Source organism: Cebus imitator, unplaced genomic scaffold, assembly GCF_001604975.1.
Source record: "Cebus imitator isolate Cc_AM_T3 unplaced genomic scaffold, Cebus_imitator-1.0 Scaffold332, whole genome shotgun sequence".
In the NCBI taxonomy this organism is placed as follows: domain Eukaryota; kingdom Metazoa; phylum Chordata; class Mammalia; order Primates; family Cebidae; genus Cebus; species Cebus imitator.
This window is the reverse complement of record NW_016107647.1, coordinates 1,997,918-2,010,334: the sequence shown is the minus strand read 5'-3', so window position 1 is coordinate 2,010,334 and position 12,417 is coordinate 1,997,918. Positions and strand designations below refer to the sequence as shown.

At 50.5% G+C, this 12,417-nt stretch overlaps 1 protein-coding gene across 2 annotated transcripts; it reads left to right on the top strand.

Moving 5' to 3' along the window:
• The first annotated feature begins 5,137 nt into the window (after window positions 1-5,137).
• On the top strand, window positions 5,138-8,375 carry TRH (thyrotropin releasing hormone). Of its 2 annotated transcripts, none has more exons than XM_017505076.2 (3): window positions 5,138-5,320; window positions 6,260-6,466; window positions 7,161-8,375. In XM_017505076.2, exons 2-3 carry the CDS (start codon window positions 6,268-6,270, stop codon window positions 7,673-7,675), a joined length of 714 nt encoding a protein of 237 aa, XP_017360565.1. In that variant the 5' UTR covers window positions 5,138-5,320; window positions 6,260-6,267; the 3' UTR covers window positions 7,676-8,375. The 2 variants fall into 2 exon arrangements, with proteins under 2 accessions (XP_017360565.1, XP_017360564.1); XM_017505075.2 differs by having other exon boundaries at window positions 5,145-5,320; window positions 6,260-6,478.
• The last annotated feature ends 4,042 nt before the right edge of the window (window positions 8,376-12,417 follow it).

The window sequence follows — 12,417 nt, the reverse complement described above, 5'->3', positions numbered from 1 at the left end:
CAGATCACCTGAGGTCAAGAGTTTAAGCCTAGCCTGGCCAACATGGTGAAACCCTGTATCTACTAAAACCACAAAGACAATTAGCTGGGTGTGGTGGTGCACGCCTGTAATTCCAGCTACTTGGGAGGCTGAGGCAGGAGAATTACTTGAACCCAGGAGGCGGAGGTTGCAATGAGCCGAGATCGCGCCACTGTACTCCAGCCTGGGTGGCAGAGCGAGGCTGTCTCTTAAAAAAAACAAAAGCTTAAATTAAAAAAACCCACCATAAACAAAATTCAAAAGTAAACTCAGTGAGACTGCTTTAGGCCTGTCTGCAGCTTAGGGTTGTTAAAGACACTTAAGTATCTGCAGGACATCTATGGATAGGGAGCAGAGAAGCTTTGAGAGGGAAAGAGAAGAATTCACGGAGGCAGGATCTAGGGAATCAGAACCTACCCTGAGACTCAATACACCTCCTACAAGGAGTGTGTGTGTCAGTGTGTGAATGTGAATATGTGAGTGTGAGAGTGTGTGTATGTGTGACAGTGAATGTGTGTGTGTGAGTGTATCAGTGTGTGTGTTGGCAGTGGCACTAGGAGTTAGAAATAGTGTACATACTCACCATTAAATTATCCCGTTATTCATTTTCAAAAGCATAGCTGTATTAATCTGATAAGCAACTACAGTCTTGAGACGGACCAGGGTCCTGACTTCTTGCCCTCCTGGGTCCCTGCTTTAAAATGTAGGTTTTATTATTATTCAGATATGGCGAGGCCAACAGATCTTTGTTACTCATGGTTCCCAAGAGGAGGGGTCACATCAAGATCTGCAGAGCTGTGTGGGAAGCACCGGGGTCCATCAGGAGGCACAGGGAGTCAGGGCAAAATGGGTGAAAGCCTTTCTTCCGGCTTCCTCAGGAAGGAACGGGCAAGACAGACTGAGCAGGTTTAGGATTGGCTAGCTTGGATAATTTCAGTGGGCTCTGGGGCATCAGGGCTGTCCCCTAATTGTCTGGTATGCAGCCCGGAGGTGATTAGGGGACGGTGATAGTAGCCCCCAGTGTGAGAACTCCATAGAGAAGGTGGTGGGGAGAGAAAGCTCTGGATTGGTTGGTTTGCTTATGAAAGGGGTGCCTCTAAGAGAGTTGTTTACTTTCTAGTAGATGGCTAACCCTGGAAGTCTTTCCAAGGTCAGCAAGACCTCAGATGTCAAAGCATTAGAAAGAAACACATGGTGAATACAATCCCCAAGGTCTAGAACAGATCCTGGTACCTACTAGGGGCTCAGTAAATATTTGTTTAGTGAGACAGAGAAGGAAGGAAGGAAGAAAGGAAGAAAGGGAGGGAGGGAGGGAGGAAGAAAGGAAGGAAGGGAGGAAGGGAGGGAGGGAGGGAAGGAGTTGTGTTGCTAAGGACACTGCAGGTGCCTGTACCACCCTCTCTTGTTCCAAGGTCTGCGTGAGAGCTCTCCTGACTCCTCCCCATCCATCTGGGTCCTATCCTCCAAACAGGCAGCTCAAATCCCTGATGATAGAAAGGCACCAAATGGGCTCATCAGGGTGCAATGTTCCGGCCATCTCACTCTTCAGGAGACAGTTTTCCCATGCATCCACACTTATCACACCTTTTGTGCCTTAGATGGGATTTCTGTTATTCTCGTTGTTGGGGGTTTTGGTGCTGTTTGTTTGTGGATAGGTAATGCTGCAGAGAGAAAATTCAAACAGCGCTAAGAGCTGACAGTGAAAAGCAAGCCTCCACACAACTTTCTCTGTCCTCCCTTTCCCTGGTTGCTAGATCTCCTTCTGCACAGGTCTTGTCTAAGAACATAAGAAGGCTATGTGTGGTGTGGCTCAGGTCTGTAATCCCAGCACTTGGGAGGCCGAAGCTAGAGGATTGCTTGAGGCTAGGCACTCGAGACCAACCTGGGCAACATAGTGAGACCCCGTCTCTACAAAACAAAAACAAAAACAAAAACAAAAGTCTAGCCTGGCGTGTTACTGGTGCTTGCCTATAATCCCAGTGCTTTAGGAAGTTGAGGAAAGCCCAGGAGTTTGAGGCTGCAGTGAGCTATTGATTGTGCCACTGCTCTCCAACCTGGGTGACAGTACAAGACTCCATCTCTAAACAACAACAAAACAAAGCAAAACAAAAAGAGCTAAAAGCCTGGCAGCCCATCGTCCTCCCAGCCCACAAGTGGCAGCATGATGTACACATAGCTCTCCACCCTGCTTCTTGGAGTTTATTCCACATGAGTGCATATGGAACTGCTGCAGTCTTTTAAAGGCCGCATAGTACCTCATAGTTTTAGATGGGTCCCAGTTGATTTAAGTGTCCCCCTTTTGATGGACAGACATTCAGGTTGTTTCCAATTCTGGCTTCTATAAACCATGCTGCACTGAATATCCTTGTGTATACATTCCCATGCACAATTTATCTGTATGATAAATTGTGAAAAACAGAATTATCTCATGGAAGCTACATATGTGTTAAATTTTCAGATTGCCACCCAAAAGATTGGATAATTTACAGCCTCATCATTGTATACAAAAGACAATAGGACTGTCTGATTTCATCTTAGCTAGGGTGGCATTTCTTCAAATCCTGGGGTCTGGTTGGGAGACCAAGCCTGAGGTTTGCGGTCTGAACCCACCACTTGACTCTGAAGGCACACTGTGCTTGGTAGTCAGGCCATCTCTCCAGACCTGTTTCTTCACCTAAACATGAGGAAAGAACTCTAGCTGGTGATCTAAAAGTTCCCTTCTGGCCAGGCAGGGTAGCTCATTCTTATAATCCTGGCATTTTGGAAAGCCGAGGCAAGTGGACTGCTTGAGATTACGTGTTCAAGTCCAGCCTGGCCAACATGGGGAAACCCCATCTCTACTAAAAATACAAATATCAGCCAGGCATAATGGTGTGCATCTGTAATCTCAGCTACTTGGGAGTCTGAGGCAGGAGAATTGCTCCAACCTGCGAGGCAGAGGTTGCAGTGAGCCAAGATTGTGTGACTGCACTCCAGCCTGGGCGACAGAGATTCTGTTTCAGAATAAATAAACAAATAATAAAATGAAATGAAAGTTCCCTTTCACTTCTAACCTTCAAAGTCACTTTGCCCCTGCAAGCCTCTGTATCTGTATCTGTAAAGTGGGACTGATAGTCCCCACCTTGTTTATCTCCCGGTGATGAGAAGGTGAAATGAGATGGTGGGTGTGCATGTGCCAGGAAAGTTGGATACTCCACCAAGGGAAGGAGTAACAATTAAACGCCTTTGGAATCCTTTGTCACATCACAAGGGTGTCCTGATTAAAGTTGTAGACGGAAGAAATACTGTACAGTAGTGAAGCAGAAAATCGCTGGGACTGTCCAGAGGTCAGAGATGCTTTCACTCATGTGTTCCCTCTGCCAAAAATGTGGTTCCCTCTAAGTGGGCCTGGCCAACTCTCCCGCATCCTTCAAGTTTCAGCTTCCTTTCCCTGTGTGAACCTTCTGGACATTTCCTGGCAGACTCAGTAGCTCCGGTTCTGCATTCCTTGCTTCATTACCTTGCATCTAGATTTTTCTCCTAGCCCACATCACCCTCCACAGTGACTGTGTTTTCTCCCCAACTACTGCCAGCTGCCCGCTTGCCACCCAGCAGGTGAGCTGTTGCACACTCCTTGTCAGAGTCAGTCTGGTTTTCAGCCTGTCTCCCTCAATGACTCTGAACTTTTTGAAGGCTGGGGCTAAGCCTAATTCACTTCTAGCCTTCAGGACCTACCAGGGAGCCTGACACCATAGTGGGTGCTTGTTAAATGTTTCAAGATGGGCCGGATCACTAGAGTCTAGGAGTTCGAGATCAGCCTGGGCAGCATAAAGAGATTCCGTATCTACAAGAAAATTTTAAAATTAGCCATAAAAATTACAGTGCCTTCCTGTAGTCCCAGCTACTTGGGAGGCTGAGGTGGGAGGATCCCTTGAGCCCAGGAGGTCAAAGCTGCAGTGAGCTGAGATTGCACCACTGCATTCCAGCCTGGGTGGCAGAATGAGACCCTGTCTGAAAAAGTTTCAAGATAGAGGCAGTCACCAGGGTTAGATGTGGCAGTCTCACAACTGGGACTCTGGGGACTGATTGGGGGACAAGCTCCTTGGCACCATGTGTTTCTCCTCCCTGCTTCCCCTCCCCTCCTTTGCCAGAGTAGGGTGAACTCCAATAGATTTCTGGTGCAGGGGCTGCAGATTCCAATGTCCCTCCTCAGTGACAGGGGCAATGCATTGGGAGACATTAGGGAGTGGTGGGGACTGTGTTGGCCCGGACAGCCAGGCTCAGCTTCAGCTGGCCATTGGCAGGAGGAAATGTGGGCCCACTCCTTTTCAAGAGATTTTCAAGAGAAACCAAAAATCCACATTTTTTTTTTCTAAGTTACCTTGGTTTTAAAATGTTGATTATTCAAATTTTTTCAAAACACTGTGGAAGTCCATCGAAATTGTCCGTGAACTGGTTGTAGCCTATAGGCCGCCAGTTTCAGAATTCTGAAAGCTGTCCTCTGGGCTCCTATTGCACAGAGGAGAAAACCGAGGCCCAGAGAAGCAGAAGCACTAGCCAGGAATGACACAGTTAAGATTAGCACCCCAGAGCCTGCAGGGTAGCTCACACCTGTAATCTCAGAGACTCAGGAGGCCGAGGCAGGAGGATGACTTGAGCCCAGGAGCTCGAGGCTGCAGTGAGCCGTGCTGCGCCACTGCCTCCAGTCTGGGGGACAAAGTCAGACCCTATCTCTCTAAAAAAAACAGAGCTCCAATCCCACTTGTCCCCCATTCTCTCGCGCGCCCTTCTCTCGCTCGTGTGCGTTCTGCACTGGTCTCTGCGGCCGTGTCCCCTTCGTATGCGTCTGCCCTGTGTCGCTCCATGCGTCTGTCTCCGTGTGGATCTCGGTCTTTGCTTCGCCCTCTCTGTCTCTCGTGCGCCTCTGTTTACTGATGTGCTTCTCTCAAACTCTCCGTCCCTTTGCCCCCTAACCGAGTGTTCTCGTCAACAGATCTCCACTGGAGGCGGTGTAGAAACGACCCCGCGCCAGCGTCCCATCCTGCAGCCCGTGCCTCCGCGCCCCCACTCGGGTCCCCGCCGTCCCTGCCCCAGATTTCCGGAGGAGCGGGAAGGCGGGCGGGGTCCCGCGGGGCCCGCTGCCGTCAGCGCCCCTTCCTGGCGGCCGCGACCCCTCCCCGCTGACCTCACCGGAGCAGCCGCCTAGCGCAGATATAAGCTGCTGCCCCGCGGAAGAGCGCTCTGCCGGCGCCCGGGGTCCTCAGCGCTGCGGACTCCCAGTCCCCGGATCCCGGACCCATCTTGTGGAGCCCAGGCCTGGCAGGTAACCGCCCCGACCCCTCTCTCTCCGCCGGGAGCCCTCTCTGCCCGCCCTCGCTTTCCGTTCTCCAAGCGCTTCCTGGAGCGCTGGGCCGGTGCACAGGTGGTCGCGGCGCTCGCACCTCTGGGTCCTCCCCGAGAGCCGGCCAGGGACCCGACGGGAGGCACGGCGGGGGCACTCAGGTGCCGGGAGTCCGGAGCGCAGGGTGGGAGCTCCGCGGTACCCCCTTCCCCCGGCGCTGCCGGACGGAACTGGGCATTCAGGGCTTCGGCGTGAGAACCTAGGAGTTCGAATCCGAATCTCAACGCTAGAAATAGAATTTTAGCGTTGAAATTAGGATTTTAGCGTTAGAATCGGATTCCTGGCTTAGTCATGAAAGCTTAGCATTAGAAATAGAATCATAGCTTTACAAATAGACTTGGAGCTTTAGAACCCGAATCTTAGCTCTAGAAATGGGACCTTCCCTTTGGAATGAGGGCGTCGGCCATGGAGCTTGGAATTCCAGTGTGGCGAAGGGGACCTTGGGGGGCAGTCTTGGGGGGACGCAGCCGTTAGCGTCGCGGCTGTGCCTGGCGCTGCAATCTCAGTGGTTGCACTCCCGGCGAGGCAGTCCCAGTGTTGGCTCCCCATCTCCGCGTCACGTTGAAGGGTGGCGGTGGCGGTGGCGCGAGCAATGAGGTTCCCACTGCCTCCTCCCTTCCGCAAGCAGAACTGGGCGCAGGCATTACAGGCACCGGTGGGGGCGAAAACGCCTAGAGGTAACAGGTGTGGACGGAAAGCCCGGGCAGACCCCGCCGCTGCTCCCGCTTCTGCACAAGGAGCAGTGGTTCTGCTTCTGGGAGGGCGGTTGAACTGTGCGTGGTTTGTTCCTGGCGGGCGTCGGGGGAGACGGAGAGGGATGTGCTGCGATTCGGGGCGCTCAGGCTCTGTCCCCTATCCCAGACGCCGCGATGCCTGGCCCTTGGTTGCTGCTTGCCCTGGCTTTGACCCTGAACCTGATCGGTGTTCCCGGCGGCGGTGCTCAGCCAGAGGCAGCCCAGCAGGAGGCGGTGACCGTCGCGGAGCGTCCCGGCCTGGACGACCTCCTGCGTCAGGTGGAGCGCCTCCTCTTCCTCCGGGAAAACATCCTGCGGCAGCAGGGGGACCAGGGTGAGCACTCCGGTGAGTGGATGGGGCTGTTGGGGGCGCGTGGCGGGGAGCTTTCGGGCTAGGCTGCTGGGAGGGTGGGGGAAGCCTGGAGGCAGAAGGGAAGGGAGGCTTGGTCATCTAGCCTCCTGCCTTTCAAAAGCTCAGAAACCTTCCCTGGACGCACCTGGGTACGGTCTGGAGTTGACCATTCCTTGGGGTCAGATTCCTCCCCTCTCTCAATGCTGGGAATGTTTCACTTAGAGCCGGCCCTCAATGGGGAAGCTTCTGTGTACTAGGGAGAGAGTTTCCTTGTGTGTAACAGTTTGAATTACTATTGACTAGGCACTTCTGTGTCAGACACTATTCTAAGCACTTCAAACACTTTATCACACTGTTTGATCTTCCTAACAACTATGTAATTACCATTTTACACAGAAGAAAACAGAGACTCAGAGATAAATTGAGTCGTGTATGGCCACACCTGTGGTCACCCAACTAGGGAGCCACAGAGCTGCGACTGGAACCCAGAGGCAATGCCATTTACTGTTGTGTGAGTGTGTGTATCTGTGAGACCTGAGGGGCAGGTGCAAGACCTTGCCACCGAGTGGGAGCTGCAGAAAATGTGCCCTGCCTGGGAGGAGAGCTGGAGTGAGCACTCAGGCACCTGCCTATTACAGGGGTCAGAGGCCCCTCACTGACCTCTTTCTCTCCCCAGCATCCCAGATCCTTCAACCTGACTGGCTCTCCAAACGTCAGCATCCAGGCAAAAGAGAGGAGGAGGGGGAAGTGGGAGTTGAAGAGGAAGAAGAAGAAGCAGGGGCTATGGGACCCCACAAACGGCAGCACCCTGGCCGACGGGAAGATGAGGCTTCATGGTCAGTTGATGCAGCCCAGCACAAGCGGCAGCACCCTGGCCGGCGCTCTCCCTGGCTTGGGTATGCTGTCACCAGGCGGCAGCACCCAGGCAGACGGCTGGCAGATCCCAAGGCTCAAAGGAGCTGGGAAGAAGAGGAGGAGGAGGAAGAGAGAAAGGAAGAGCTGATGCCTGAGAAACGCCAACATCCGGGCAAGAGGGCTGTGGAAGGCTCCTGTGAGCCCCAGGGAGCCTGTGGTCAAGCGGTCCTCTTGCTGGGGCTCCTGGATGACCTGAGCAGGAGCCAGGGAGCTGAGGAAAAGCAACAGAACCTTGGCCAGCGGGCAGCCTGGAGGAGTGAACCCAGTTTCCCCTGAAGTCGAGTTTGTGGTCTAAGGATGTCTCAAGCCCTGTGTGCCTCACCCTTCATGACCTCTGCATTCTCTCATTAGATCCCTAACCATAAGTCTGAGCCCCTCCCTCCCAGCCCCATATTCACACACATCCCAGCCCCTGGCCTTGCCCGCTTCCTTTAGGCATGCGAGAAAATCAGCCTAGAAGTTTAAACCCCATATTCTCCCACTTAGCACCACAGGCAAGGGGGCAGATCCTAGAACCCCTTTCTCCCCCACCCCCGCAGGCCTGCTCCTTCCTTAGCTCTGGCTAAGATGGTCCTTTTGTGTCTTGCAAAGGCTCCCCAAATGGGGCAGGGAACCCCTGGGGAGGGCAGCCAGTGAGGGTGGGGTGGGACTGAAGCGTTGATGTGTAAATCCAGCTTCCATCTCCTACTCCATCTGGCAGGATTCTCCACGCATAAACTGCATCCCTATGACCCAGTATCTTCCCCTTTCTGGGCATCCTTTTGCGGATGGGTAGAGCCCTGACCCACAGCTGCTGGGAGATGCATATGTAGGAGACTACCCTATGGTGTTGCGCTGTGTGTGGCTGTGGGATAAACATGCATGGGAATATTGAAACATCGCCCAAGAATTGTGGTTTGTATATAACCCTCTAAGCCCCTTCCCCTTGTCGATGACAGTCACCCTAATGATAATAAAACCTGCATCCAGATAATCACGGAGCTCTGTGGTTGCTGTTCTATCGCAGCTGGCATGGGATTCTTCTTTCGCATTGAGAGGGATGTTTAAAAGGGGATGGCACTAGAGTTCCCAGCTCTGCTGCAGAGGGAATTAGGGACCCAGGGCTGATGGCAAGTCCTCTCTACTGTCCCTATTTCAGAACACACTTTGGAGGTGGACGGGGTTCTGGAGACCATTTGACTCCTGGGGAGACTAAGGCCTGGAGAGGAGGAAGGGTTTGCCCAGAGATGCACAGCTGGCTGAGGTGGAGCCATGAGTCTGAGAGGCCAGCTCAGGGACCTGCCTTGAGTTTGCCTGATTTGGGAGGCGGGGGTGGTGGTCAGAGGGAAGGTAAGAAGGGAGAACTGGTCTGGCTCAGGTCTGTAATCTTCATGGTTCTGTTGACAATCTGTGTTACCAAACAGCCTGTTAACCAACAGTAACAAAGGAGGCAGAGGACCAGGCTGCAGTCAGGAGACACAAACCAGAGATCTTCTGGGGCTCGGGGCAGGACAGGAGGGAGTGGTGTGAACTAGAGTTAACTGAGGAAGTCATGTGAAGACACTTGAATTCAAAGACTTTAAGAATGTCATGTGACTCTAATAATAATATTAATAATAATAAAACAAATACACGCTTATGTGTCAGACACTGTCCTCAACACTTTGTGTATATTAATTATTTTAATCCTTGACAGTCATTCCAGATATTAATATGCTCATTTTACTAATGAAGAAGCCAAAAATTAAGTAACTTGTCTGAGATGAATTTGGCCCACTCATGGCCAGTTTGCAACCTCTGACTTAAACTAAACTCCCAAATCTCCTTAGCCTTAGACTTTGAACTAGTTAGATGACCCTCTCTTTGGTGGATGAATGGGCTTTTCAACTTTTCTACAAACAGCTTTTGGACACCTTCTGGGGCAGAGGGAGTGGGGAGCAAGAAAGTTGTCCAAGACCCAGCTCCTCCCCCTTTGGAGCTCGTGGTTCAGGTGGGGTGGGGAATGAAGAGACAGGAGAGTCTGGGGTTGACAAGATGCATTCACACCATCTTCCCCACAGTGCTCCTAAGAACCCTCTGACATTGAGCATTTGATGAATGAGAAATCAATACCTCCTCATTTTCAGATGAAGGAACCAACACAGAGATGAGGGTCCTGCCCCAAGGTCAGGTATGTAGATCTGGCCTTCCCCCTGGGCTTGACTCTCCATATCCCCTAGCTGCTTTCTGGAAGCCCTTAACCAACTCACTGTCACCATTAGGGCAAGTGGGCCCTAGAAGATTCCCTCTGCCCATAGACCCCCTCTGAAGGCAGTCCCTCTAAAAAGAATAGAGATTGCTCATAGAGTGCTCTCTGGGTGCTAAGTGTTCACAGACACTTTCTCATTGGCTCCTTGTGACTGCCCAGGAGGCCAGGCTACCATGTCCATTTGCAATTGAGGAAAGTTGAGTTGTAGCTGACTGTGGAGAAGCCAAGCCCAGGGACATATCCCACCCTCTCCTACTGTCAAACTTCACTGATTTGTAGGATGTGGATTCTTCCTTAGAAATGAGACCATTTGAAGAGTAAGAAGCCCACTCCCTCCAGCTCTTTAATGTTTTTCCCTTTGCCCCTGTGAGTGATTGTACCTTTGCGCCATTTCAGTTGGCGACTAGAATGCCTGAGAGACAGAGTCACCCATTCAACTGAAAACAAGGGGGCTGAAACAGGGAACCAGGTGATCTGGCTCGGCTGGTCCCACCCCCACAAAGACCAGCAATCTGAAACACTCTGGATTCAGAGTTTCACAGCAAGCACAGCTGGACCCGGGACAGTCCCACTCTGTTGGGGGAAGGGCGCCCACCATTACAGAAGCAGTCCACCACTACCAAGGCAGTCCACCATTACTGAGGCAATCTACCATTACAGAGGCAGTCCGCCATTACTGAGGCAGTCTGCCATTACAGAGACAGCCTGCCATTACAGAGACTGTCTGCCATTACTGAGGCAGACCGCCATGACCGAGGCAGTTCTAACTATATCTTTATAAACAAAACTGCAAGGAGGTTCACACAGCAGCTTGGCAGAGCCCGCGGCAGCTCAGCAACACCTCTGCTGGCAGACTGTGACTAGGCTACCTCCTTGCTGGGCAGGGCATCTCTGAAAAAAGGCAGCAGAATGACAGGAACTTATAAATAAAGCCCCACCTTTCTGGGACAGAACACCTGGGAAAAAAGGCGGTTATGAGTTTTGCTGCAGCAGACTTAAACGTACCTGCCTAGCAGCTCTGAACAGAACAACAGAGCTCACAGCTCAGCACTTGAGCTCCTATAAGGGACAGACTGTCTCCTCAAGCAGCTCCCTGACACCCATATAACCAAAGAGACAACTTATAAAGGAGAGCTCAGGCTGACACCTGGTGGGTATCCTTCTGGGACAAAGATAACAGAAGAAACTGGCAGCAACCCTTACTGTTCTGCAGCCACTGCAGGTGATCCCCAGGCAAGCAGGGTCTGGAGTGGACCGCCAGAAGTCCTACAGTAGGGGGACCTGACTGTTAGAAGGAAAACTAAGAAACAGAAAGAAATAACTTCATCAGCAACAAAAAGGATGTCCACTCAGACACCCCATCTGAAAGTCACCAACCACAAAGACCACAGGTAGATAGATCCACAAAGATGGGAAGAAACCAGTGCAAAAAGGATGAAAATACCCAAAACCAGAATGCTTCTCCTCCTCCAAGGGATCACAACTCCTCACCAGCAAGGGAACAGGCTGGATAGAGAATGAGTGTGAAGAATTGACAGAAACAAGCTTCAGAAGGTGGGTAATAACAAACTTCTCTGAGCTAAAAGATCATGTTCTAACCCAGTGCAAAGAAACTAAGAACCTTGAAAAAAAGGTTTGATGAAATGCTAATGAGAATAAACAGCTTAGAGGGGAATATAAATTAATTGATGGAGCTGAAAAACACAACATGAGAACTTCACGAAGCATACATGAGTTTCAATAGCCAAATTGACCAAGCAGAAGAAAGGATATCAGAGATTGCAGATCAACTCAATGAAATAAAATGAGAAGGCAAGATTAGAGAAAAAAGTGTGAAAAGAAATGAACAAAGCCTCCACGAAATATGGGACTATGTGAAAAGATCTAATCTACGTTTGATAGGTGTACCTGAATGTGACAGAGAGAATGAATCCAAGCTAGAAAACACTCTTCAGGATATTATCCAGGAGAACTTCCCCAACCTAGCAAGGCAGGCCAACATTCAAGTCCAGGAAATACAGAGAACACCACAAAGATATTTCTCAAGAAGAGCAACCCCAAGGCACATAATCATCAGATTCACCAGGGTTGAAATGAAGGAAAAAATGCTAAGCGCAGCCAGAGAGAATGGTCGGGTTACCCACAGTGGATCTCTCAGCAGAAACCCAGAAGAGAGTGGGGGCCAATATTCAACATCCTTAAAGAAAATAACTTTCAACCTAGAATTTCATATCCAGCCAAACTAAGCTTCATAAGCGAAGGAGAAATAAAATCCTTTATGAACAAGCAATGCTCAGAAATTTCATCACCACCAGGCCTGCTTTACAAGAGCTCCTGAAAGAAGCACTTAACATAGAAAGGAACAACCAGTACCAGCCACTCCAAAAATGTACCAAATGGTAAAGAGCATCAACACAATGAAGAAACTGCATCAACTAATGGGCAAAACAACCAGCTATCATCCAAATGGCAGGATCAAATTCACACATAACAATATTAACCTTAAATGTAAATGAGCTAAATGTCCCAATCAAAAGACACAGACTGGCAAATTGGATAAAAAGTCAAAACCCATTGGTGTTCTGTATCCAGGAAACCTATCTCACATGCAAGGATATACATAGGCTTAAAATAAAGGGATGGAGGAAGATCTACCAAGCAAATGGAGAGCAAAACAAAGCAGGAGTTGCAATTCTTGTCTCTGATAAAATAGACTTTAAACCAACAAAGATCAAAAGAGACAAAGAAGGGCATTACATAATGGTAAAAGGATCAATGCAACAGGAAGAGC